The 27,324-nt window shown below is 47.0% G+C and overlaps 1 protein-coding gene across 1 annotated transcript; it reads left to right on the top strand.

Moving 5' to 3' along the window:
• Positions 1 to 926: 926 nt before the first annotated feature.
• LOC122899212 (protein arginine N-methyltransferase 2-like) lies at positions 927 to 25,712 on the top strand. The gene is given in 10 exon segments (XM_044236804.1): positions 927 to 1,087; positions 1,996 to 2,173; positions 5,033 to 5,194; positions 6,133 to 6,297; positions 19,720 to 19,895; positions 22,349 to 22,365; positions 22,368 to 22,477; positions 23,331 to 23,467; positions 24,969 to 25,137; positions 25,680 to 25,712. Coding segments are annotated over 10 exon segments (1,308 nt in total).
• The last annotated feature ends 1,612 nt before the right edge of the window (positions 25,713 to 27,324 follow it).

The following is a 27,324-nucleotide window of genomic DNA, read 5'->3' as shown; positions in this document are numbered from 1 at the left end:
TCTTAAAAATAAAGCCCGAGTGATTCCTGGGTGACTCCATTAAGGGTTTGCCTTCGGCTCAGGTCGTGATTCCAGGTTTCAGGACTGAGTCTTGTGTTGGGCTCCTTGCTCGCTGGGGAGGCTGCTTCCCCTCTGCATGCTCTTCCTGCCCCTCCTCCTGCTTGTACTCTCTCTCTCTGACAGTAAATAAAGAAAATATTGGGGAAAAAAAGCCTGAAAAATATAAATGTTAACTTGTTAAGCATCATTATTTCTGACCAGTGGGTGAGATTACATATGGTTTTAATTTTCCTCTATGTACACTTGTGCTTCACTTGTTTTCCAAAGAACATGAATCATGTGTAGGTTTAGGAAACTTCTTTAAAAATGCACATATTGGGACGGAGTTGCTGCATTGAACTGGAACACCGGCTTGGAGGTTCTGCCACCTCCACTGGACATCTTCCAGACAAGCCTCTTCTGACAGAAAGTAGAAACTGGGCTGTGTGTGGTCTCAGGCTCCCCTTTTGGGTCCTGAGCAGTCTATATGAGCAGTCTTGCAGTCCAAGTCAGGTCATGAGGATTGGGCCTGGTCAGTGGAACCTTCTGGAAGTCTGCCCAGTTCTGTCCTCCAGTCTGAAGAGGTACAGAGAGCATGAGGCCTAGAAGCAGGTCTTCTTTCTCTTGGGGCCAGTCACCACTTTCAGAAGGAGTTGCTGGTGATCAGCGTCAGTTACCAACAAGACACTAAAAGTGCCTTTTCTTACTTATTTGATGTCATTCTTATGCTGCAACTAATTTTGTACTAGAGACGAAAAGGAGAGGTGGAGTAAGGGTGAGATCCCTAGATTCTGCTGGTGAAGATGACTCAAATTGTGTGATTAACCATGGTCACGTGGATCTTCATTTGAAACCTTCCTGATAACCGAAGGCTACAGGTTATTAGGATGGAAACGGAGAGAAGCCCCACAGTCATCCTCTGTTCTTCCCTTGGCTTTGAGCAGGAGGGAGGTCACGTGGAGTGTGGTGACCGGGAGCAGCTCCAGGAGGGTGTGCAGCCAGAAGAGTCCATAGCCATTGCAGACTATTCTGCACTGACCAGATGCAGGTAACCCTACACACTTGCTTACAGGCAGGGGCCTCAGGCCTTCGGGCCATGTTTTATGGATTTGGCTAAATGGCATGCTAGATGACAGAATCAGATAAGAATTTTGAAGAAGTTATACCAAAGTTTAAGTAAAGAAGTATTCAGATGTTTAGAGCCTAATGAGACCTGTGAGAGACTCTTCTTCTCCCAGCCTCACAGATTCTGATGCAAAGCCTTAGGTGAAAGATATCTGGGTGAGGAATGGGGGAATGAAGCACCTGTTGCAGTTACTTTTTAGAAACCTTGGCTTAGAACCTATTGTAGTTAATAAACATTAAGGCTATAAAATAAAAATACCAACTTGAGGATGGTGGCTCAGATGGTTAAGCATCTGCCTCTTGATTTTAGCTCAGGTCATGATCTCAGGGTTGTGAGGTCAAATTCAGCACTGGGCTCCAAGCTCAGTGCTCAGTGGGGAGTCTGCTGTAGGTCCTCTTTCTCACACCCTCTGGCCTTTTTCCGACTCCCACTCTCTCTCTATCTCAAATAAATAAATCTTTAAAACAGATACTGACTTGAGTGTAGTTTTTTCTACTCCATTAAGTGAATCAGATGCCACATAGCTGAGTTATAGTGAAGAGGCGATAGAGAAATTCTGTCTTAAGTTGTTCAAAAATGTTTAATCTTTCCTTTAAAAAAATATCAGTTAAGCTGTGCTTTCTTTCAGGTAGAGGTTCCACAAAAGTCTCTCAATGTTGGTCTCATTTTCAGAAATTGTGAGTTTGTGTAATTACCCATTGAGTCTTTTTTGAAATAGCTGATTTGGGCCCGTGATGGGGGGCTTATCACTGAGCCACTACTGAAATATCAACTACAGGTTTTTCTTGAATTTTGACTTCTTTATATGTTTTTTTTTTTTTCCAGCTCAGCTTTTTGAGAGGAGAAAAAATTCTCATCCTGAGGCAGATAACTGCTGATTGGTGGTGGGGCGAGCGAGCGGGCTACTGTGGGTACATACTTGTAAACCACCTCGGGAAGCACCTGGAGGATTTTTACCCTGAGGACACGTGGCAGGACGAGGAGTACTTCAACAGCTATGGAACGCTGGTACGACTGGGGCCATGGAGGTGGCAGTTTCCTGCCTCAGCTTTCGAGTTATCTTCAGCTGGGCTGCTCCTCTTCGTGGCTTAGCACAGGGTTCGCAGACATTTTCTTTGGCTCAGCAGGGCGTGTGGCTCCTCAGCTCTGCCATCATGGTGCGTGAGTGGCCATAAGACCATGAGGAAATGAGCAAACCCTAACCCTAACCAATTAAAAAATGTGAAAGCCATTCTTAGCTGGAAGACCCTACAAAAGCAGGTGGTGTGCTGGAGTGGCCCATGGTGGTTTAGAGATGTTATCTGAGCAATGAAATGATGGACTTTCCTCAACATTTAAAATACAGTAGCACATTTTATTTTAAAAATAAAATACAAAAATGTTACACAAGCCAACAATAATACCTCTAAATAACTAGCTCATTAGTTTTTTGGAGTTTTTTCCCACTTAGGACAAAGACCCATATCTGTATGGTCCAGGCAGCCCCTGTTTACATCTTAAAGCTAGACAAAAACTGATGCATGCAGAATAAACATCACAGACAGGATGTTGGGTGAAAGAAGCAAGACATGAAAGAATAACTTTCGATTCAGTTATGTAAAGTTAAAAAGCAGTGTTGGAAGATGTTTATGAAGGGAAGCGACCAGGGAGCTGGTTCTCTGGGAGTCAGGATGGTGGTTCCTGTTGCCAGGGTGTCTGGTGGTGGCAGCCTTAAAAATAACGGCCATACCAGCAAAGTGGGTTTCTTTGGGAGGAGCGGAGGTACCACAGGGCAGGACAAGCACCCCGTGGGGAACTGCAGGCTGGTCTGGAGAACCAAGGCCAGGAGGCTTTTTGTAAGGAAGGGGGAGTGGGCAGGGCTGTGTGGAAGGAGCGCCCTCTGGAGGGCGGCGGCGGCTTTTCATTGGCCGAGTGCGGCAGTTTCTCATTGGTTGGACTGTTGATAGGCCAGGAGAAGATCTTCCACCTCGGGGGTAGTAAAGCTGCTACCTTTCAGAGTCCGCCATGGTGGACCTGTAGTGGGTAGCGCTGAGTTGGCCCAGCCCTTGCGGCATCCCTCTCCGCCCTTGGTGAGATTGGCTTTCCTGGCTGCAGGGCCGGGCTGGGCAGGTGTGGGGTGCCAGCAGCCTTCTGCTGTCGTTGCATGAGTGTTCACTGTGTAACCCACAAGCTTCAGGGCCCTTTCTCATGTAGGTTTTTGGTAGGTGTGTCCCATTTCATGGTTCAACGTGTTACAGTAAAGGAAAACCTCTTGATGTATGTATACGATTAGAGCTTTCAGACTTTTTTTTCTGAAAGATTTTATTTACTTACTGATTTGTCAGGAAGAGAGAGAGCGCACAAGCAGGGAAAGCAGCGGACAGAGGAAGAAGCATACTCCCACGGGGCAGGGAGCCAGACGTGGGACTTGATCCTAGGATGCTGGGATCATGATCTGAGCTGAAGGCAGATGCCTAACTGAGCCACTCAGGCATCCGTAGAGCTTTTAGACTATCAACAGTGGCTTATTGATTTTAAAAGGACCCTATTGGTGGTTTGCTTGTTTAACAGCTTTGCCCTACAACAAGCATTGCTCTAATGGGTTTTCTCTTATAGAAATCTTGCTAAACTTCTGCTAGAATTTCTCTTGGGTAAATTTGTAGGGTGTATGTGTTTTTTCACTTCGGCGGGTTTTGTCAGTTTCCCCTCCAGAAAGATTGGCAACTGTATACCACCAGTGTACATGAATCCTTGTTTCCCAACCACACGTTGCTAAAGTAAATACAGATCTCTCCTCTTAAAGGTGAAACATGGTATTTCATGATTTTGATTTCCGTTTTTAAAGTCAGATTGGTCATCTTTTATATTTTGTTGGCTTTTTCTATTTCTTCTTTTCTTTTGGTAAACTTTCAAATAATTTGCTCATTTTTCTTTTTCTTCTTGTCAACTTATATGTACACCTTAGCCACCTAGTTCTGACTTTCTGTCAAGGTGGACTACTCAGGTGGGATGACTGAGTCCTGATTGTGTCCCCTCTGACCCTCAGTCTTTTGTTTCTCAGCGCTGAGTGTCCTTGTGAGGAGCCAAAGTGCGCTCGTGAAGGCCCTGTGCAGACTTTGCATCTGTGCTGACGAGATCTAGGTAGCTTCAGTGTCTGCCTCGCAGCCACACTGTGTGTACACTGGGTTTTCTGCAGCTCGAGACCTGAGAAGTGGGGCGTGGAGGCCAGTGCTGTGGGTGCAGCCTTTCTGGGCTCTGACTTCCACCCATGGCTTTATGAACCATTTGGAGAACCCTTTCTCTTTCTCTCTGGGGATTGGTGTGATTCCCATGGGGTGTTATGTTATCTTGGATTTCATGTGTTTTCCTCTCTCTGGACATGGCTGGAGACCTTGAGCTCACCCCTGTGGGGTCATCAGTTCCCTCCAGTGCTGTAGTTTCATGAGGGGCCAGTGCGCCTCCTCTGGCATCTTTCTTGGTGGATACCTGACCAAGTGGTAACTGGTGGGGAATTTGGTGGTTCCTCCTCTCTCCAGTGGGAACAGTGGTCAGGAGGGCAGTATCTGCTCCACTTCCTGAGTGGTCTACCCGCCTGTGTGTTCATCTGGCTCTTGGGGAGGTACAGGGTGAAGCCGTATGTAGCATCACACTGAACTGGAAGGATTCCAGAAAATTACATTTCATTTCTTCACTGTTGTGTTTTTATATGCCAGCATATTTAGGTCTTCGGGTTTTGTGTTTTTTTTTTTTTCTTTGTTGCTCATATTTTTAGGCATGGTATGGTGGGCTCAAGGGGATTATTAGCTCAGACTCTGATCTTCCTTTTTAAACCAGAGCTCAGCAGTGTTGATATTACAGGCAGTGATTCCTAATGTGTATTTCCTCTAGAAACGTCACTTGGAAATGTTGGCAGACCAGCCACGGACAACTAAATACCACAGTGTTATCCTGCAAAATAAAGAATCCCTGAAAGATAAAGTGATTCTTGATATTGGCTGCGGAACTGGGATAATCAGCCTCTTTTGTGCCCACTATGTGCAGCCTAAAGCTGTGAGTAAGAAACAGCTCTCCTTCAGCAGTTTCGAGCTGAGTCTGGGGACGTGTTGTTCACATGCAAAGGCATCATGGTGAAATGGGCAATATGTGTTCTTGTGGGCTGAGCCTGTCGGCGGTCATGACCTCAGCCTGCTGAGTCACCAGCAGCACCAAGTAGAGTAGGACAGAGCAGAGAATATCGGAGTTGCATGCGGTCGGATGTTTTTTGTAACCTGCTTATCAGCTAGAGGAACATGTGTCTGTGTGCTGGGGCAGGGCCGCTTGTGTAGGTCACTGTCCATGTGTTATCCCTGCACCAAGCAAGGACCGCCTGGCAGGGACAGGACAGACCACTCTCCATGATGCTTGCTGGGGTCCTTTCTCCTCTTCCCTGCAAAGCATGTGTGAGGCTCCAGAGTTGAAGCCTCTGAAATGCCCCTGACACAGGTGGGTGAAATTCTAGTTTATACAGGAAACTGCAGGACAGTGATCACTGGAGTTCAGATGCTATCAGAACCAAGACGTAACACTCAGGATCTTCCAGTGACAACTTGGGCTTGAAGCTGTCTCAGCCACTGGTACCCTTAAAGTCCGATCGTTCTCAGGCCAGTGTGGGAAACTCTGGGGTATGTGGATGTGTGTATGGGAGCTGAGCCACTGGGTCTGACCCACAGGGCCTCTGTGACGGGTACCTGGTGTGCATGCAGACTCTTCTTTCCACCGGCAGTCCCCATCTGTTTTAGGCAGAAGGTGGAGTTAAGATGGGAGGTAGCTCCCTTGTCAGAGCTCAGCCATTGGAGGTCTGTCCCTGCTATCCAGCACATTCCTTTGCTTCTGTCACTGTTTTCTTTGAGGCTGCCTTTGGCATGGCTGGGTCCTTGGGCCCAGGGAGAGTGAATGCCAGGCTGCTTTGTGGGTGGGACTCTTGCTGATGGCCCTTCTGAGACATGCAGGTATACACGGTGGAGGCCAGTGAGATGGCCCAGCACACAGGGCAGCTGGTCATGCAGAATGGCTTTGCCGACATCATCACTGTGTTCCAGCAGAAGGTGGAGGATGTGGTGCTGCCGGAGAAGGTGGACGTGCTGGTGTCCGAGTGGATGGGGACCTGCCTGCTGGTAAGGGGCACCGTGCCACGTTGGATGGCCGTGGACGGGCGCTGGGCCACGCAGGATGGCCGTGGGTGGGCGCTGGGCCACGTGGGATGGCCATGGATTGTGCCAAGTTCAGATTCCAGAGAGGGGTGTGGACTTGGTCTGGAGGGGTTGTTGTGAGAAGAACATCTTGCGGAGAGCTGTGGCTGTCGTGTTGAATGAAGCCACCTGGTGCTTCTCTGGGTGCTGTCTTCTGTATTGTGCCAGATGGCCATGAGCCACGACACCCTGCCATCCATGATGTGGACGGGCCTTGAAGGCATTATGCTAAGTGAAGTAAGTCAGACAGAGACACATCGTATGGTCTCATTTATACGTGGAATCTAAAACCAGCAACACAAACCTCACCCACCAGACTCCTAGAAAAAGAGATCAAATTTGTGGTTAGTGGAGGGAGGGAGGGTGAGGGGAGAAAGAATCGGAGGGCCATGGTTGAAAGGTACAGACTTTCAGTTACCACGCAGGTGAGCACCAGGGATGTCACAAACAGCGTGACAACCCCAGAGACGCTGCTGTGCGATGCATAGGACAGTCTTACCAGAGGACCGTCAACCCTCGAACAACGTGGGTTTGAACCGTGTGGGCTCTCTTATATACATGGGATTTTTTTTATAAATATAGGACAGTGCTTTAGTATTTTAACATTTTCTTTTCTCTAGCTTACTTTGTCAGAATGCAGTACACAATACAAATAACGTAAACTGTCTGTTGACTATATATGTTACTGTTAAGGCTTCAGGTCAGTGTACCCTATTAGGAATCTAGTTTTTGGGGAGTCAAAGGTTCTGTGTGGATTTTTGACTGTGTGGGGTGTCATTGTCTTAATCCCTGCTTGTCCCAAGGTCAGCCATAGATCTAATGGTTGTTTTTTTTTTAACTTTTTTTAAGATTTTATTTATTTATTTGACAGAGATCATAAGAAGGCAGAGATGCAGGCAGAGAGAGAGAGAGAGGAGGAAGCAGGCTCCCCGCTGAGCAGAAAGCCTGATGCAGGGCTCGATCCCAGGAGATCTAAGAGGTTTTATCACAAGGTGAAGTTTTTCTATCTTTTCAATGTGTCAGTAGGAGGTGATAGATAACCCTATTGTAATCGTTTAACAATGTATGTAAACCAAATCACCAGGCTGTACACCTTCAACTTGTAATAATCTTAGAGAAAAGCCATAGGTTGGTGGAATTTAAAAAAAGCACAAAAAAGCATGTACAACATGTATCCAGTTTTGTTTTTAAAAATCATACATACTGGCGCCCTCGGTTAAGTGTCTGACTCGGTTTGGGCTCGTGCTGTGATCTCAGGGTTCCAAGACCGAGCCCTGCACTGGCCTCCCTGTCGAGCATGGAGTCTGCCCGAGACTCTCTCCCCCTCTGCCCCTCTTCCCTATGCACTCAGGCTCTCCGTCTCCCCAGTGCATAAATTAAGAAGAAAATCATAGGTAGCAATGGCTTTGCTTCAGTTCCCAGTAGGATGGAGTAAAGCACACCCCACCCTGTCTGTCCCACGTAATGTAGCTTTCGATCAAAGACAGGGCTCAGGGAGATGTTGTTGGAGGACTTTGAAAGGCATATAGGAGCAGGAAGGTTGGGAAGGAAGACCAGGGTTTGAAGTACACTGAGCTGGTCTTGAGTTCATTGTTATTCTTCCTCTGGATCTCTCCCCCCAGACACAGCCTCAGAATTTTAGATGAAAACATCCATTCTTCTGAAAACTGAAACCTTCCATACTAACCCACAATGAAGTAGATAACCTGAATAATGCAATAACTAGTAAAGATATTGAACTTACAGTTAAAAACCTTCTGAAGAGAAATCTGTAGGCCTAAATTATTTCACTGGTGAAATGTATGAACACATTCTAGGAAAGAATAACACCAGATCTGAACAGTGTCTTTCAGAAAATGGAAGAGGACAGACTTCCCAGCTCACTTGGTGAGACCTGCATAACCTGAATACCAAACCCTAACCAAAAACCCAACCCAGTAACTCCTATTCATAAATACAGAAGTTCTCAGGAGTACTAGCAAGTGTAACCCTGCAGTACACAAAAGGAATAATGTTCTAACAGAGAAGAAGTTATATTTGGAATTGAAGGCTGGTTCAGTATTTAAAGATGAATCCGTGTGGGATGCCTGGGTAGTGGCTCAGTCGTTGGGCATCTGGCTTCAACTCGAGTCATGATCGTAGGGTCCCGGGATGGGGCTCCCTGCCCAGCGGGAGGCCTGCTTCTCTCTCTCCCACTCTGCTGCTTGTGTCCCCTCTCTTGCTGTCTCTCAATCTCTGTCATATTTAAAAAAAATCTGTGTAATCTATATTAACACATGAACAGTTTACAAGATAAAACATGACTCTATCAGTTAATGCAAAAAAGGTTTGGTGACATTCAAAATATTTTTAAAATTTCTACTGAGATTTCTTCTTTGATCCTGTATTTGGTTTTTTTTTTTTTTTTTTTAGAAATACTTTTTCATTTCTCTACTGTTGTTTGATTATCCAGCTATCTTTCTGTTCTTGATTTCTGGTCTAACTCTGTTAAAACTGTGGTCTGAGAGCAGACATTGTATGATTTCTTTTCTTTTACATTTGTGAAGATGTGTTTTATGGCCCAGAACGTGTGTCTCTTGGAGAGCACTCCGTGGGTGCCTGGGAAGGACAGAAGATGTCTCTTGGAGAGCACTCCATGGGTGCCTGGGAAGGAGAGAGCATGTCTCTCTTGCTGAGTGCTCTGTGGGAGCCTGAGAAGAACAGAATGTGTCTTACGGAGGGTGCTCTGTGGGGGATGGGAAGGAGGTGTATTCTGCCCTGGATGAAGCGGTTCGTAGATGTGCAGCACATCCCCGGGGTAGATGGTGGTGGTGAGTTCACTGTGTCCTTGCAGACTTTCTGCCTGTTGGATCTCTTCTTCTCTGGGACAGGGCCGCCAGCTTCTTCTCTCTCCTTGCAGCTCTCTGTGTTTTCCCCTCACACATGGTGCTCTGTTGTTAGGGTGTATAAGGTCTTGTTGGAGAATTGACCCCTTCGTCATTATATTATGCCTCTTTTTTTTCCAATTTATTTATTTTCAGAAAAACAGTATTCATTATTTTTTCACCACACCCAGTGCTCCATGCAAGCTGTGCCCTCTATAATACCCACCACCTGGTAACCCAACCTCCCACCTCCCCGCCACTTCAAACCCCTCAGATTGTTTTTCAGAGTCCATAGTCTCTCATGGTTCATCTCCCCTTCCAATTTACCCAAAAGCACATACCCTCCCCAATATCCATAACCCTACCCCCCTTCTCCCAACCCCCTCCCCCCAGCAACCCACAGTTTGTTTCGTGAGATTAAGAGTCACTTATGGTTTGTCTCCCTCCCTATCCCATCTTGTTTCATGGATTCTTCTCCTACCCACTTAAGCCCCCATGTTGCATCACCACTTCCTCATATCAGGGAGATCATATGATATTTGTCTTTCTCCGCTTGACTTATTTCATTATGCCTCTTTTTATCTCTGATAACTTCCTTCCTCTGAAGTCTGCTCTGTCTGAAATTAACAAGTTACTCCTGCTTTTTTTGGATCAGTGTTAGCATCGTATGTCTGTCTCCGTCCATTTACTTTTAATTTCTATGTATCAGTATATCTATTTGTTCATTTTATTATTAACTTTAAAAAAATATTTCAGTAATCTGTACACCCCATGTGGGGCTCGAACTCATAACCCTGAGATCTAGAGTTGCACACCCTTCTGACTGAGCTGGGCGGGTGCCCCGTCAGTGTATTTGGAGTTTCTTAGAGACAGGACCTAGTTCAGTCTTAGATTTTTTTTAATTTTTAATTTTTTATTGTTTTATAAACATATGAATTTTTATCCCCTCCCCATTGCAAGGTTTACACACTTCACAGCACTCACCATAGCACATACCCTCCCAATGTCCTCAGTCTTCGTTTTTGAACCATTCTGATAATCTGTCTTTTAATTGGTATATTTAGACTATGGGCATTCAAAGTGACTGTTAATATAGTCGATTAATTTATACACCTTATTGTTACTGTGTTCTATTGGTTGCTCTTTGTTCCTGTTTTTTTCATACACTCTTTTTTCTTTTTATGTTTTTTTTAAGCAAATAAATAAAGGATATAATGAGCTTAAATTAAGGGTGAGTAAATTTAATCCCCAGAAGCGTGTTTGTTTAGAACCTGATGTGAACATGCCTTGATAATGTAAGCAAGATTCGTATTTTCGTAAACTGATATTATATTGACTTTTTAGACCATTTTCAGCTTTTAAAAAATATTTCTCAGTTGTAATCTCTCTTGAAGCTCACTTTTTAAAAATTTTTAATTTTTAAAATTTCTTTTCAGTGTACCAGAATTCACTGTTTATGCACCACACTCAGTGCTCCATGCAGTACGTGCCCTCCTTAATCCCCACCACCAGCCTCACCCAAGCCCACACCCACCTCCCCTCCAAAACCCTCAGATTGTTTCTCAGAGTCCACAGTCTCTCATGGTTCGTCTCCCCCTCCAATTTCACTCAACTCCCTTCTCTCCATCTCCCCATGTCCTCTGTGTTATTCCTAATGCTCCACAGTAAGTGAAACCATATGATAATTGACTCTCTCTGCCTGATTGATTTCACTCAGCATAATCTCTTCCAGTCCCGTCCATGTTGCTACAAAAGTTGGGTATTCATCCTTTCTGATGGAGGCATAATACTACATAGTGCATATGGACCACGTTTTCCTTATCCATTCATCGGTTTAAGGGCATCTTGGTTCTTTCCACAGTTTGGTGATCATGGCCATTGCTACTATGAACATTGGGGCACAGTTGGCCCTCCTTTTTGCTACATCTGTATATTTGGGGTAAATACCCAGTAGTGCAATTGCAGGGTCACAGGGAAGCTCTATTTTTAATTTCTTAAGGAATCTCCACACTGTTTTCCAAAGCGGCTGCACCAACTTGCATTCCAACCAACAGTGTAAGAGGGTACCCCTTTCTCCACATCCTCTCCAACACACACTGTTTCCTGTCTTGCTAATTTTGGCCATTCTAACTGGTGCAAGGTGGTATCTCAGTGTGGTTTTGATTTGAATCCCCCTGATGGCTAATGATGACGAACATTTCTTCATGTGTCTGTTAGCCATTTGTAGGCCTTCATTGGAGAAGTGTCTGTTCATGTCTTCTGCACATTTTTTGACATGATTATCTGTTTTGTGTGTGTTGAGTTTGAGGAGTTCTTTATAGATCCTGGATATCAGACTTCTGTCTGTACCGTCATTTGCAAATATCTTCTCCCATTCCGTGGGTTGCCTCTTTGTTTTGTTGACTATTTCCTTTGCTGTGCAGAAGATTTTAATCTTGATGAAGTCCCCAAAATTAATTTTCACTTTTGTTTCCTTTCCCTTTGGAGACATGTCTTGAAGGAATTGGCCATGGCTGATGAGAAGAGGTTACTGCCTATGTTCTCCTCTAGGATTCTGATGGATTCCTGCCTCACGTTGTGGTATTTTATCAATTTAGAGTTTATCTTTGTGTAGGGTGTAAGAGAATGGTCGAGTTTCATTCTTCTACACATAGCTGTCCAATTTTTCCAGCACCATTTACTGAAGAGGCTGTCTTTTTTACACTGGATATTTTTTCCTGCTTTGTCAAAGATTACTTGACCAGAGAGTTGAGGGTCCATATCTGGGCTCTCTACTCTGTTCCACTGGTCTATGTGTCTGTTTTTGTGCCAGTCCCATGCTGTCTTGGTGATCACAGCTTTGTAGTAAAGCTTGAAATCAGGTAGCGTGATGCAGCCAGTTTTCTTTTTCTTTTTCAACATTTCCTTAGCAATTCAGGGTCTCTTCTGGTTCCATACAAATTTTAGGATTACTTCCTCCAGCTCTTTGAAAAATACCAGTGAAATTTTGATCGGAATGGCATTAAAAGTATAGATTGCTCTAGGCAGCATAGACATTTTAACAACGTTTATTCTTCTGATTCATGAGCATGGAATGGTCTTCCATCTTTTTGTGTCTTCTTCAATTTCTTTCACGTGTGTTCTGTAGTTTCTCGAATACAGATTCTTTACCTCTTTGGTTAGGTTTATTTCCAGGTACCTTATGGTTCTTGGTGCTATAGTAAATGGAATCAATTCTCTAATTTCCCTTTGAAGCTCACTTCTTTTTCTGTAATCTGTTTATCTGTTGTCTATATTCTCTTGCATTGAGGTATAATTAGGAAGTCGTGAGATAGCAAAGTGTGCAGTTTGATGACTCGGTGTTTGTGTACATTACCGACAGCTTCCCCATTGCCCCACTACCCCATTGAGTTAACACATCTGTCACCTCCCCGTGATGGTGTTGTCATCTGTAGTCACCAGGGTATATAATAGATACTCAGACCTCACTCATTTTATAATTGATAGTTTTTTGCCAGTGTCTCCATATTTTCCTCACCCCTGAGCTCCTTGTAAGCACTTCTTTACTTTCTGTTTCTATGGGTTCAGTTAAAAAATTTATTTTTAGAATTTCATGTGTAAGTGATAGGATGCAGTGTCGGTCTGTCTCTGTGTGGCTCACTTCAGTAGCTGAAGACCCTCTAGCATCATCCGTGTTCCTGCAGATGGCAGGCATTCCTCCATCCCAGGGCTGAGGGGTTCCCCGCTGTATTTGTCCATGTCTAGAGTGTGTGTCATGTGGTCTCAGGTATGTATCTCCTACTTTTTCTTTGATATGTTCATCTGTCAGTGAATCCCCAGACTGTTGTCCTGTCTTGCTTATTGTGAACACAGGAGCACAGACACCTCTCTGAGATAGTAGTTTTGTTTCCTCTGGATATAACCCGGAAGTGGGATTGCTGGGTCTCATGGTGTTTCTAGTATTGATTTCCTGAGGTTCCTCCACACGGGTTCCCAGAGTGGCTGTGCCAGTTTATGTTCCCACCAGTGGTGCGAGAGCCTCCCCTTTTCTGCATATTCTTGCCAGCATCTGCTATATGTTGTATTATTTTTTTTAATTTTTTTATGTTGTATTATTTTAAAGATTTATTTATTTATTTTAGAACAAGGGAGAGAGAGCACAGGGGGGAGAGGCAGAGGGAGAGTGAGAGATGCAGACTCCCCGCTGAGCATGGAGCCTGACACGGGACTCGAGCCCATGACCCTGACATCATAACCTGAACCGAAACCAGGAGTCAGATGCTCAGCCGACTGCACACCCGGTCGTTCCTCCTGTTGTCTTTTTGATAATTGACATAAGGGGTATGATGTCACACCTCAATGTGGCTTTGATTTGCATTTCCTGATGCTAAGTGACACTGAGCACCTTTTCATATGTCCGTTGCCCTTTGTATGACTTTGGAAAACAAGTCCCTTTGTCTAATTAAAATAGTGTTGTTGTTGTTTTTTCTGTTGGGTTGTATGAGTTCTTTGTATGTTTTGGGTTTTCACCCCTTATTGGGTGAAATTTTATCTTTTTGTTGTTGATGATTTCCTTTGCTGTGCAGAAGCTTTTCAGTTTGATGTAGCCCCACTTGTTTATTTTTGCTTTTGTTGTCTTTGATTTTAGTGTCTAATCCAAAAAACGACTGGCACGGTCAGTGTCAGGGAGCTTATTCCCTGTGTTTGCTTCTAAGAATTTTTTGGTTTTAAATTTTATAATCAAGTCTCTAATCCATTTGGAGTCGATTTTCGTGTATGTTGTAAGACAGTGATCCTGTTCACTCTTGGGCGTGCAGCAACCCAGTTTTCCCAGCACCATCTTGAAGACTTTCTACTCTCCACATTGTCTGTTCTTGTCTTCTTTGTTGAAAATTAATTGATCACATATGCATGGGGTAATCTTTGGACTCTCTGTTCCGTTGACTTATGCGTCTGTTTTTATAGCAGTACCATATTTTTTTGATTCCGACAGCTTTATAATACAGTTTGAACCCAGGAAATGTGATGTCTCCAGCTTCAGTCTTCTTTCTCAAGATTGCTGTGTTCAGTTGGAGTCTTTGGACCACTTTTCCTATTTCTGTGAGAAATGCCATTAGGATTTCAATAGAGATTGAATTGAATCTGTAGATTGAGGAGTGTAGAAAGGTAAACAATTCTGATTCTTCCTGTCCTTGAGCAGGGGATGTCTTTCTGTTTGTTTGTGTCTTCTTTAATTTCTTTCTTCATTGTTTTTTTACTCCTCTTGGTTAAATCTATTTTGAGGTATTTTCAAATTATTATTATTATTATTATTTTAAAAGATTTTATTTATTCATTTGACAGAGAGAGATCACAAGTGGGCAGAGAGGCAGGCAGAGAGAGAGAGGGAAGCAGGCCCCCCGCTGAGCAGAAAGCCCGATGCTCGGTACTCAGAGCCTGATCCCAGGACCCTGGGATCATGACTTGAGCCGAAGGCAGAGGCTTTAACCCATTGAGCCACCAAGGAAACCCAAGGTATTTTATTATTTTTGATGGAACTGTAAATGAGATTAGTTTCTTAATTTCTCTTTCTCATAGTTTATTATAGTATATTGAAGCGTAACTTATTTTTGCATATTTATGTCATATTCTGCAGCTTTATTGAATTTGTTATTCTAATGGTTTTTTTGGTGGAGTCTTTAGGATTTTTCTATATATAATACGTCATCTGCAAATAGAGACAGTTTTACTTCTTTCCTTCTGCTTTGGATGCTTATTAAATTTCTTTTTCTTGCCTGATTGCTGTGGCGAGGACTTTCAGGATTATGTTGAATGAAAATGATGAGAGAGGACATGCCTGACTTTCATGTGATCTTACAGGAAAGATTTCTGCTTTTCACCTTCGAGTATGGTGCTAGCTCTGGGCTTGACATATGTGGCTTTTATTATGTTGTGGGATATTCTCCTAGTTTGCAGATTTTTGGATTTTGATCATGGAATATAGTTGGATTTTATTAAGTGATTTTTCTGCACGTATTGAAATGACTATATACCTTTCTACACTCCTCAACAGTAGCTTTTGCAGTAGCCTCCAGATGTGAAATACTTAGAAAGGCAACAAGATATGTACAAGTTTTTTTTTAAAGATTTTATTCATTTATTTGACAGACAGAGATCACAAGTAGGCAGAGAGGCAGGCAGAGAGAGAGAGGAGGAAGCAGGCTCCCCGCTGAGCAGGGAGCCCGATGCGGGACTCGATCCCAGGACCCCGAGATCATGACCTGAGCTGAAGGCAGCGGCTTAACCCACTGAGCCACCCAGGTGCCCCGACATGTACAAGTTTTATAGGCCAAAAACTATAAGGTGCTGATGAAAGAGGTCACAGAAAACCCAAATAAATGGAGAGATACAGTGTTCATGGACTGGAAGACAAATTGGTAATGACGTTCATACACTGGTCTGTAGACAGAACACAGTTCCAGTCAGGGTCGGAGCAGGGTTGTTTGGTGTGTGTAGACGAGCCCATTGTAAACTTTATTTGGAAAGTACAGAAACTAGAATAGTTGGTGCAATTTTTTAATTTTAATTTTTAATTTTTTTAATAAACATATAATGTATTTTTATCCCCAGGGGTACAGGTCTGTGACTCACCAGGTTTACACATTTCACAGCACTCATCATGGCACATACCCTTCCCACTGTCCATATCCCCACCACAATCTCCTGTCCCCACTCCCCCCAGCAACCCTCAGTCTGTTTCTTGAGATTGAGTCTTTTATGGTTTGTCTCCCTCCCAGTCCCATCTTCTTTCATTTTTTCTTTTTCTACCCCCTAAACCCCCCATGTTGCACCTCCACTTCCCCCTATCATGGAGATCATATGATACTTGTCTTTCTCCTATTGACTTATTTTGCTAAGCATAATACCCTCTAGTTCCATTCACATCATTGCAAATGGCCAGATTTCATTTCTTTTGATGGTTGCATAGTATTCCATTTTATATACCACATTTTCTTTATCCATTCATCTGTTGATGGACATCTAGGTTCTTTCCATAGTTTGGCTATCGTGGACATTGCTGCTATAAACATTCGGGTGCATGTGCCCTTTGGATCACTACGTTTGTATCTTTAGTGTAAATACCCAATAGTGCAATTGCTGAGTCATAGGGTAGCTCTGTTTTCATCTTTTTGCGGAACTTCCATGCTGTTTTCCAGAGTGGCTGCACCAGCTTGCATTCCCACCAACAATGCAGGAAGCTCCCCTTTCTCCGCATCCTCACCAGCATCTGTCATTTCCTGACTTGTTAATTTTAGCCATTCTGACTGGTGTGAGGTGATATCTCATTGTGTTTTTGATTTGTATTTCTCTGATGCCAAGTGATGTGAGCACTTTTTCATGTGTCTGTTGGCTGTGTGCATGTCTTCTTTGCAGAAATGTCTGTTCATGTCCTCTGCCCATTTCTTTTTTTTTTTTTAAAGATTTTATTTATTTACTTGACAGAGGGAGATCACAAGTAGGCAGAGAGGCAGGCAGACAGAGAGAGGAGGAAGCAGGCTCCCTGCCGAGCAGACAGCCCGATGCGGGACTCGATCCCAGGACCCCGAGATCAGGACCCGAGCCGAAGGCAGCGGCTTAACCCACTGAGCCACCCAGGCGCCCCCTCTGCCCATTTCTTGATTGGATTATTTGTTCTTTGAGTTTGCTAAGCTCTTTATGGATTTTGTATACTAGCCCCTTTATTTCACATGTCATCTGCAAATATCTTCTCCCATTCTGTCAGTTGTCTTTTGGTTTTGTTAAAATTGTATTTATTGGAGATAGAGTGAATGAGCCCACGCAGGGGGAGGGGTAGGCTGAGGGAGTTGCAGGAGGAGGGAGAGAGGGAGAAGCAGGTGATGGAGGACTTGATCCCAGGACCCTGAGATCATGACCTAAGCCGAAGGCAGATGCTCAACCCATTGAGCCCCCCAGCCACACCATTAGATACAATTTTTAAAAGAAGAATAAAATTTGAAGAATTACATGCCTGATTTTAAAACTTAGTATAAAGCTGTGTGGTAAAAACAGTGTGGTACTGGTGACAGGACAGACACATGGGTCAATGGCTAAAGTAGAGATATTGATCCCTAAAAACATGGCTAACTAATCTTTTAACAGGGGAGCAAGATTATTTTAATGGAGAAAAGATAAGTCTTTTCATTGGAAGATATTGGCACAGTTAGTTGGCCATCCACATGTGAAAAAGAAAAGAGAAAAAGAACTTCATTTTTAAGCCCCATACGTTCTTCCAAAAAGTTCAAAATTGATTCTATATCTAATAGCATAGACTGTAAAACTATAAAACTTTAAAAAGAAATCTTGGGAGAAAATTTTCATGGGTTAGGCAGAGTTTTTGGTTGATTCTTAAATATGATCCATCAAAGGTAAAGTGCATATGCATATTTATCAGAATTAAGAATGTCTGCTCTGTAAAAGAAAATGAAAAAAACATTGTAATAGTGGGAGAAAGTATTTGCAAATCACATATTTAATATGTGTCCTGAATATACAAACAGTTCTCAAAATTCAGCAGGAAGAAAGTAAACAACCTAAGTGAAAAATGTGCAAAAGACTTGAACAGAGAGTTTGCCAGAGTATACAGATGGCTGAGAAGGGAGCATGTGAAAAGACAGGAAGCAGAGCATTCACCAGGGGGACACAGACTGAGGCTGTATGCAGTGCCACCACACGCCTGCCAGGATGGCTGCAGTTTCCGTGATTCTGAGTGCTGTAGACTGCCGAGGCTCCCAGCAGTGACACAGCTGCTCTGGGGCCATTGGGCAGTGTCCTCTCGAGGGACCAGTGCACTTGCTGTGTGACCCAGTGATTCGAGTTCTGGGTACTGACACGGAAATGCCAGCTGTGCCCACACACAAACCTGTGCATGCTTACACTGCTCCAGTTAAAATTGCCAAAAAGCTGGAAAAAACCCAAATGCCCGCCAGCAGGTGACTGGATGTGCATCAGGGATACATCTGCACCAGGGCTACTGCTGAGCGATAAAGGGTGAGGGGCTGGTACTCGGATGCCAGGGACAGACCCCAGAGAGCTGGGTGGCATCAGTAAGGGTAACGGAATCAGTGTGATACTGTAACAAGGAAAGACATAGAACAGGATGGAAGGCGCAGGACAGAACCTATTAGTGTAGAAAAAATTTGTTATTATGAGGGAAAGAAGCCAGTCTCAAAAGTATGTACTGTGTGAATCCATTTGTGTGACATTATCCAAAAGAGCTGCAGGGAGGCCGTGGAGTGGTTTCCAGAGGTTGGGGATGGTGGGAGGAGGGTTTTGGGCTCATGCAGCTCTTCTGTGTCCTATATACACAGATCCATACAAGGGTTAAAATTGGTAGACTGACTGATTTACCACAGATAGTTTAATAAAATAGAATTAAAAATTATCTGTATATCATTTTCACCTGCGTGCATGTCTGTGTACGTGAAGAAAAGTCCTTGGGATAAAGTACCAAGCGAGCAGTAGTTCCTTTGGTGCTGGCTTTACTCATGACTTTTGTTTAAGTTTGTGCTTTTCTGACTTTTCTAAAGTTTTCCATACCGAACATCCACTACTTCTTTTTTTTATTTTTTTAAAGATTTTATTTATTTATTTGACAGAGAGAGATCACAAGTAGGCAGAGAGGCAGGCAGAGAGAGAGAGAGGAGAAAGCAGGCTCCCTGCTGAGCAGAGAGCCCGATGTGGGACTTGATCCCAGGACCCTGAGATCATGACCAGAGCTGAAGGCAGCGGCTTAACCCACTGAGCCACCCAGGCGCCCCTGAATATCCACTACTTCTGAAATGAAAACCGCCTAAAATTATTTGAGGAAAAACCCTTAGTGGCCTCCCTTCAGCTGCAGAACGAAGTGCCTCTAGCCTTCCTCGCATGCTCCCCACACACTCCTTGCACACTGGCAGCACACTCCTGGCACAGTCCCCACTCTCTCCCCGCACGCTCCCTGCATGCTCTTCACACCCCCTGGTTCTGACACAAAGGCTGGCTTCCTGCCACTGCTGTCTCAGGCTGAGGCATTGCTTCCACCTGTGTGGGGAGCTCTGAGGGTGTCAGGAGCTGTTAGGCTGCTCTTTCGAATTAAGTACCATGTGAACCTCCATGGCGCACCTGCTTTTAATGTGTCGAGTTTTTAGGAGGTGATTTCAGTGAACTTACAGGATTGTGAATATTCTGAGAATACCCCAGGCCAAGTTTACACAGTCTGACAGTGAAAATGCCGTGGCCCTTTGGGGCTGTTAGAAATGGGGTAGTAGCTGGCATGGGGCAGCGGGGGACAGGGTGGGTGAAGCTGTCTCCCGACCGGCAGCCACCTGACTGTAGACTCAGTTTTAAGGGAGTTGGTGGGACTCTGGCCGAGGCCGTGGTAAGGGTCAGCGCTACTGCTGCTCTGGTTACAGGTCGGCCCCCCAGACAAGTGGTCACAGACGCGGCCTCTGCCGCCATGTCCCCTGTGTGTCTCCCTCCTGTGCAGTTTGAGTTCATGATCGAGTCGATCCTGTATGCCTGGGACACGTGACTGAAGGAGGACGGGGTCATCTGGCCAACCACAGTTGCACTGCACTTGGTGCCCTGCAGTACCGACCGGGACTACCACAGCAAGGTGCTCTTCCAGGACAACGCCTACGAGCTCAACCTCAGTGCCCTCAAGTGACTGCGGTGGGCCGTGTGCTGGCGTGTTCTGCTGCGCGGACTGGGGAGACCCTGAGTGCAGGGCCCACCATGGCGCTGAAGGGGGTTCATACCAGGCCAGAGAACTTGGCAGGCCGACCCTCGAGCCTTTATGCTGGTATCAGATGTGACGGGAGTTAGCAAGGCTCAAATATAGTGGGAAAATGTGGTCATGGTTACAGATAAGACCTTTATTGATACATGGTCCGATAACACGCAAATATGTGCTCCTACTAAGAGCTGTTCAGTTTTAAAGGATCAGAAATTGTTATCTGTGAAGTCATCCTTGGCAGTTTGCAGAGGAAGCGACGTCCCACAGTGCTCACTTTCCTCATTTTAGACACAGACGCACTTACACCACTGAACTTGTTTGTAATCTAAAATGATTGGCTGATGAGACCTTCATGTTCCCACTGTTGCTGCTCGTAAGAAGATGATGACGGAAGCTGGTGTGCCTTGGTTGTCTGGGGGTGCCAGTGTCAGCCCTGGGAAGTAGGGTCCCCAAGGCTCAGTACTGCAGGATGTCTCACGTATGCCATGAGGGCCCGGTGACCATGGACGTCTGCTGGGTGCAGAAGAAGGGAGGCTCTGGGCCCTTTTGGCCTTTATTAAGCAACTCAGAAAAAGAGATGATAATTCCAAGGGAAGACGCCTTCCCCAGTTAATATGTTGGACAACTGCACTCTCAACCCAAGCCCCAAAGAGGATGGGGAGGAGAGGTCCCAGGCAGAGCCGGCCCATCATTCATCTAGGATCAGGTGTGAGGTCTAAGCTGGGGGCCCAGTGATGAAGACAGAGTGGTCATGAGACAGGAAAGGACAGAGCAGCGGTACAGGACGGGCCCACACAGTGTGTGTGGGAGACTTGGGGCATGAGGGGCACAGGCGGCAGAGTGTTCTGGGCCATGGATGAGCCCCTTGAAACTTCTTTCCTTCTCTCATACTGTGCACTGAAAATTAATTTCACATGGATTTAAGAGTTTTGTGTTAAAGCATCTACATCAACTCTCGGAATTGATGGGGGCCCATGTGTCAGGTATTGGATGGAAAGAAAGTGAACAGAAAAAAGGAAAGCACCGCTGGACTTCAGTCTGTACAAATGGACAGCCTCCGCGTGTCAGCAGCTGAACACAGTTTAAAAGGCAGCCGTGGCTTGGAGGGAGGTGCCAGCTGGCAGACCCTAGAGTCAGTTAGGAAAAGCTGAGTGTCCAGTGAAATTATAGCCCAATCATAGGAATAAGCAAGTCACAAAAGCTAAATAAAGTCACCAATAAATATTTGAAAGAAATTCCAGCATCATTAGTGATTTAAATGCAAATTAAATGCCATTTTTGCCAATCGGATGGACAAAGATCACATTAAAATGGCAGTTGGTGCTGTCTGAGCTGTAGGTGACATGGGGGAGACTCGCCTGTGTGCCCAGAGCTGGGGGTGTGGGGGGCATCTGCCCCCTTCCCCGTTGGTCCTGCCACGGCGTGCTCCCGAACACACAGCACGGGGAACAGACGGTCCCGTAGAGTGTGGTGGATGGCTGTACACCCGTCCGATGGATTACGAGATGGTGACACCGGGGGGACACAGACCACATACGCAGAATGGCTTCTGCTTGCATAAAAGCACACAAATAGAGCTCCAGGGGAGAAAATGACTGTAGCAGAGTGCCGAGGCAAGGGCATGGGAGACTCAAGGTTTTTCTTTGGGCTTTTCTGTATTTTCCAAATTCTTTATATGTGCATAATTATTTTTATCAGAAAAATATTTTTAAAAACGTGGCCATATCGTGGCATCATTAAAATGTTGACTTTTAATTGTTATTTTAGAAGTTAGTGCTGTGCTCGATTTTTGAAACATCTCCCATGGTACTTTGTGACTGGGCAAGCACCACGTTCCACAATGGGGTCAGGCGCAGTGACAAGGAGGGATAGTGTGGGGGCTCAGCCCCTGTGTGCAGGGACCCCTCCTGAGAGTCGGTCTGATGCTGGTCAGAGAGGGTCACCTAGAACAGGAGTGTCTCATTTACTGTGAATATCTTACTGTCCTGTACTCGCCCTTCTTGTGCTGTGAGAGGACGTGTCCACGGGATGAGGTTGGGTCAGGCGAGGGAGCTGTGCTGGGCTCCCATGGACTCTTTCCATGTGTCAGGAGGAGGGCGGTGGGATGGGTCTAGGCGCTGCCTGCGAGGGAACGGTTGGTTTCCAGGAGCTTAGGCCCTGCGCAGAGGGTGGAGGTGGGAGGCGCTCGCACTGTGGTCTCACCAGGTGGCCTGTGGGAACCTCTAGCTCGTCTCGGTGTCCTTGTGCCACAGGCTGTGGCTTGGAACTCTGGCGAATGCTGTAGAGACGCTGTGAGTGCTGTGGTCGAGGGTGCGTGCAGGTGTCAGAGCCCGAGATGTCAGTCCACGCCTCTGAGCAATGCCTTTGACTTTTTCCCTAGATCTTTAGCAATTAAGGAGTATTTTCAAAGCCCAAGTATAACCACATTTTGAAACCAGAAGACTATCTCTCGGAGCCGTGCACCATATTAGAGCTGGACATGAGGACTGTGCAGATCATGGACCTGGAGGTGAGACCAGACGTGCACTTCCCTCTCATGTTGTCAGCGGCACACATGCACCGAGACTCCTCTGCGCATATCACGAACCTTGCTTTGATTTTCCCAGAGCCTTTGCTTCTTTATGTTTGATTTTGTATTTTATATTTTTAAGTTATTTTCTTTACCACTGGCCTCTTCAACATCATCCATTCTTTTCAGATTTATGTTTAATATTTTCAGTGTCTTTGGATTCTAATACATCATAGCCAGTTTCTTCAAGGACTGAATTAAAATCGTTTTCACTACCGTTGATGACAGAATTCTTAATTCTTACTTTTACTTCCCCCTGTTTCCACGAGGTGGTGCGTGTGAAGCCTAGAGGGACCTCATTTGACGGTGTGCGGGGAGGTGCAGGAGCAGCGAGCAAGTGTGGGGGTCCCGGGCAGCCCCTGCGGGGTTCCGATGGGCAGAACAACGTGGAGACTGAACTCTTGACTCTGCATGTAGTTTTGCAGAAAAGAGACCCAGCCTGGAAGTTCATTTATGCAAAGAATTGAGAGGAAATTCGGTTCCACTCATGTCTGGGCAGATGAGGCCAGATTGCTTGAAACCTTTTCTCATTATCTGCAGCATTTGGATTTATGATGTCAATTTTAGTAGTTTCAGGAGGAGGAAAATTTTACGTGGTGTTGGAGGTGTTCAGCTAAACCAGCAAGTCCTGTTCGTCATTGCTGAACTAGACAGTTCTGAAGGCAGTGCAGGGCAGTGGGATCTGTGGGGCAGGCCCGGGTGGACAGTTGCTAGTTCTTGCTCAGGGGGACCCTTGTGGCCCAGTCCTGTGCTTACAGAACCCGTGTCCCCTTCTTACCATCCGCTTGAACAGACGATGAAAGGTGAGCTGCACTTCGAGATCAGGAAAGCCGGCACACTGCATGGGTTCATGGCCTGGTTCAGTGTGCAGTTCCAGAGTCTGGAGGAGGATGAGCCCCAGCTGGTGTTGTGCACAGACCCCTTCCACCCGTGAGTGTGCGTCTCCTACGGGGACCCCACCAGCAGCCCCAGGAGGAGATGATGCGGCTGGCCTGCCTTCAGGTGGTCAGCCCTCTGGCCGAGACCCAGCGGTCCTGGGACACGGAGCAGGGTGTGCAGGCCCTGGGTGGGCAAGTCCGGGCCGGGCCCCACCTGTCCCCACACTGGGCTCCCTTGGGCTGCCCTCTGACCCCTGCGTGACTAGGAGGAGCAGACTTGGTCTTGGCCTTGGAAGTTGCTTTAGTGTCCTGTGGTCTCATAGAGCTCTAGGGGCTTTCCATTCCGACTGTCTGGGAGAAGGTCAGTGCTTCTTGAGACAAATTTTTTAAAAAGAGATTTTATTTATTTACTTGTCAGAGAAAGCACAAGCAGGGGGAGCGACAGCCAGAGGGAGGAAGCAGGCTCCTCGCTGGGCCAGGGAGCCTGATGTGGGACTCGATCCCAGGACCGTGGGACCATGACCTGAGCCAAAGGCAGAGGCTTCGCATGCTGAGCCCCCCCAGGTGCCCCTTGAGACAACTTTTCATGCAGTAACATGATGCCGCTCACTTGGTGACATACTGGGAAGCTTCAGTGATCGACAGCAGCCCCCGTGGGGATGCTGCCTCCATCTGGCGCCTTTGTTGTCCTGTTCGGTAACTAGTCTGGACAAGGGAGGATTGCAGCAACACCCGTTTAGTTGCTGGCTATGGCAGTGGGCCCAGGAGGACCCCAGATGCCCTTCTGGAAAGTGGGGGCAGAGGTGAGGGGCTGTGCGCCCTGAGTGTCTTGTGGAGGAGGTGGGGCTGGGGCTCTGGCCAGCTTTCCGTCCAGGTCCCGTGAGCACAGATGTGCAGTGAGGGTAGGACCATGGCAGACACGAAGGGGATGGTCGTGTGCCCGGGTGGTCTTCCCCCAGTGCGTCTACACACAGGTGGTGTAGGCTTGCAGGGTGCAGACATGGGACGGGCACTCTGTGAGGGCGGAGAGAGACCCTCCCAGTGGTTGAGGCAGGAGGGAGGGTGGGCCGGTGAGTGGGACCGTGGGCTGCATGCCAGGTGTGGGGCAGTGGTGTCAGTGGGTGGTCGGGCCAAGTTGTCAGAGCCGGTAAGACCTGAGGAGCTCGGGAGTGTGACTGTGTCTCCCTGATGTTACGGCTGTCCCGTTCACCTTCCACTGGGCTTGCACGGGAATGAGGACTTGTTGGGCTACAGAAACGGGGACTCTAGCACTGGTGGCTCAGCGACCGAGCAGGGGACTTTGGGGAGGTGTGAGGCTGTCGCAAGGAGTGAGGGGCCTGGGCCCGGCCATGTGTGCTCTGAGCCACCAGTGCCAGCTGCCCTCCCCTGACCAGAATCTGTGCCATGTTCAGGAGCTGCTGTCACCCTGGGTCGTAACTCAGTCCCTGTCCTCACAGAGGCCATCCGGGATGTCAGGCTGGGGTGCATCTGTCCTGCAGGGAAGCTTAGAGGGCCCGGTTCCAGCATGGTGATCCCTGCCCCCTGCCTTGCAGAACCACCCACTGGAAGCAGGTGCTCTTCATGATGGATGAGTCTGTCTCTGTCCCGGGGGATGTGGTCACGGGCTTAGTTGTGTTGCAGAGAAACCCGGTGTGGAGGAGGCTCATGTCCATGGTGCTGAACTGGTCTGTCACTTCCATGCAAGACCCCACATCACAGAAAGTGAGATACTTAGCTGTAAAGTCATGGGCAGGGGCGCTGGTCCTGGGAGACGTGTCTGGGTTGATCACGGTGGCCAGCCCTTGACCAGCGAAGACACGGCCTTTTCCACAGCATTATTTTTCTGATCCTCCTGAGGGGAGCCTGGGGCGGATGCGGGGCCAGTGGCATGTGGCGTAGGGGTGTGCTGTGGGTCACCTGACCACAGTGGTGGTTTGAGGGTGCTGGAGCCATCCTGCCCACAGTGAGGCTGTGGCCAGCTGGGGCCTGGGGCTTGATGTCTCACAGGGGCTGCTGCACAGGGGACACTCATGGGTTAGTGTAGAGCAAAAAAGAAAATCAGATGGTTTGTCTGTAGGTTTTAATACATCTTTTGTACTTTGTTTATGCTAATTTCATGTTGAAAGTTTTAACGTGTCTTCAGGAAAATTTCTGCACCTGAATGTCGTTCTTTTGTACGACATTCAGTTATTAGGAAATACTGCACGTTAATCGTCCTGCAGTGATTGCTGATTTGATGGCTTTGTTTGCGTTTTCTCTGCCAGGGCGGAGAGAAGATCTTTCCCATCTGGAGATGACAGCAGATGCTCTGTGGGGAGCGGGGAGCTGACACTGCAGGAAGGAGCCCTGGACAGGAGACCCCGTGATCGCCACCTGGTGGGCCACAGCACCCACATCTGCGAGCTTGGTCCCATCGTCAGAGTCACCTCCCGACGCGCCAGGTTCGGCGGGAAGTGGTACTGTCTCACCACTGTCATTGCCTGTGTCCATCCTCTAGAAGTAGCTGTGTTTGCAGGTGTCCACCAGTGGTGTCCACAGTGCTGGCTTGTGGGTGAGTTGGTGGCAGTGTCCCTAGCTAGGTCTAGTTCTAAACTCATAGGACACACATGCATCACCCTTGTCGTCCTATGAAAGTGACTGTTCATGCATCGTGTGTCGTGTTGTCTTTGCTGCCCTAGCCCCCACCCTCGCCATGCAGGAGGTGGGGCTGTCCCAGGTCGTGCGGGCCCCGGAGCTGGCCATGAATGCAACGGGACTCTGCATGGGTAGTACAGTTGTAGAGATGTCTTCCAGGTCTGTTCTGTGTCGGCACATCGCACATGCCCAATAAATATTTTTTAAATAAATGATGTTGACGTGTAACCCATTGCTGTGTGCATGCTCTGTTTACAAGCATGGGGTCATGCTATATGCGTTGCTTTGGAACCTTTCTCCTCTGATAGAAACTTCCTTGCCTGGAAGGGATAGGTCCTAAGTGTTTTGTATTGTTTGGATTTTTAGTTAACTTTTTATTGCAATACAAGATATACAGCCCCAACTGTGTAAGTCATGAGCCTGAAGATGGGCAAAATTTCAGAGCGGACGTCCGTGTACCAAGCGCTCAGACTGAGACACTTCAGACTGCCGGGAGCCCCCAAGGGCCCCTTCCCCTTGGTGCATCCCAAGGGTAGGTAATGCCTGACTTCTGACACTACAGATCACTTTTGCCTGGTTTTGAACATTGTGGAGTGGAGTCACAAGTTCTGTATGGACGGTTTGTTTCCTCCCAAAGCTCCTAGGTCGAAAGCGACCTCCCAAGAGGACGCTAGGAGAAGGCGGGGCTTTGAGGAGGTGGTTAGGCCGTGAAGGGGAGCCTCCTGTGAGGGGACTCGTGCCTTTGGTGTATGGAGTCCAGAGGGCGTCCTGCCCCTGCCCCCACGGGAGGACCCAGCAGAGGGTGGCCATCTGGGAACCAGGAGATGGTCTCTCCAGACACCAGATGCACTGGAGCCTTGACACTGGGTGTCCAGCCTGCAGACCGGGAGGAGGAAGCTGCTGCTGTTCAGCCACCCGGTCACGGCAGGACAGTGTGACAGCCACGCAGGCCCAGTGTCCTTTGTGTCTGCCCCCTCCAGCTCTCAGTACATATAGGACATGCGCCCACAGGTTGCGTGTCGCATCCCAGCTGGTATTCCACAACTCACGTCTTCCTCCCCCATGGGGGGACGGCTGGGCTGTTTCCCGTGTCTGGCTGCCGTGATGTGCACCCATATGTGTGTGATGCCCGAAGTTCAGCTTCACTAGGGACAGCCAGATCATGCTTCAGATGTCCCTTCTCATGGCCGTGAGAGGCCCGGCACTGCACACCCTTGGCCCCCACTGTTGTCTGTGGTTTGCCTCTCTCCCGTCCTGGTGCCAGATGGTAGTTGT

Source organism: Neovison vison, chromosome 2 (assembly GCF_020171115.1).
Source record: "Neovison vison isolate M4711 chromosome 2, ASM_NN_V1, whole genome shotgun sequence".
Taxonomy (NCBI): Eukaryota; Metazoa; Chordata; class Mammalia; order Carnivora; family Mustelidae; genus Neogale; species Neogale vison.
The sequence above is the reverse complement of the archived record's forward strand: the minus strand, read 5'-3'. Positions and strand labels throughout refer to the sequence as shown.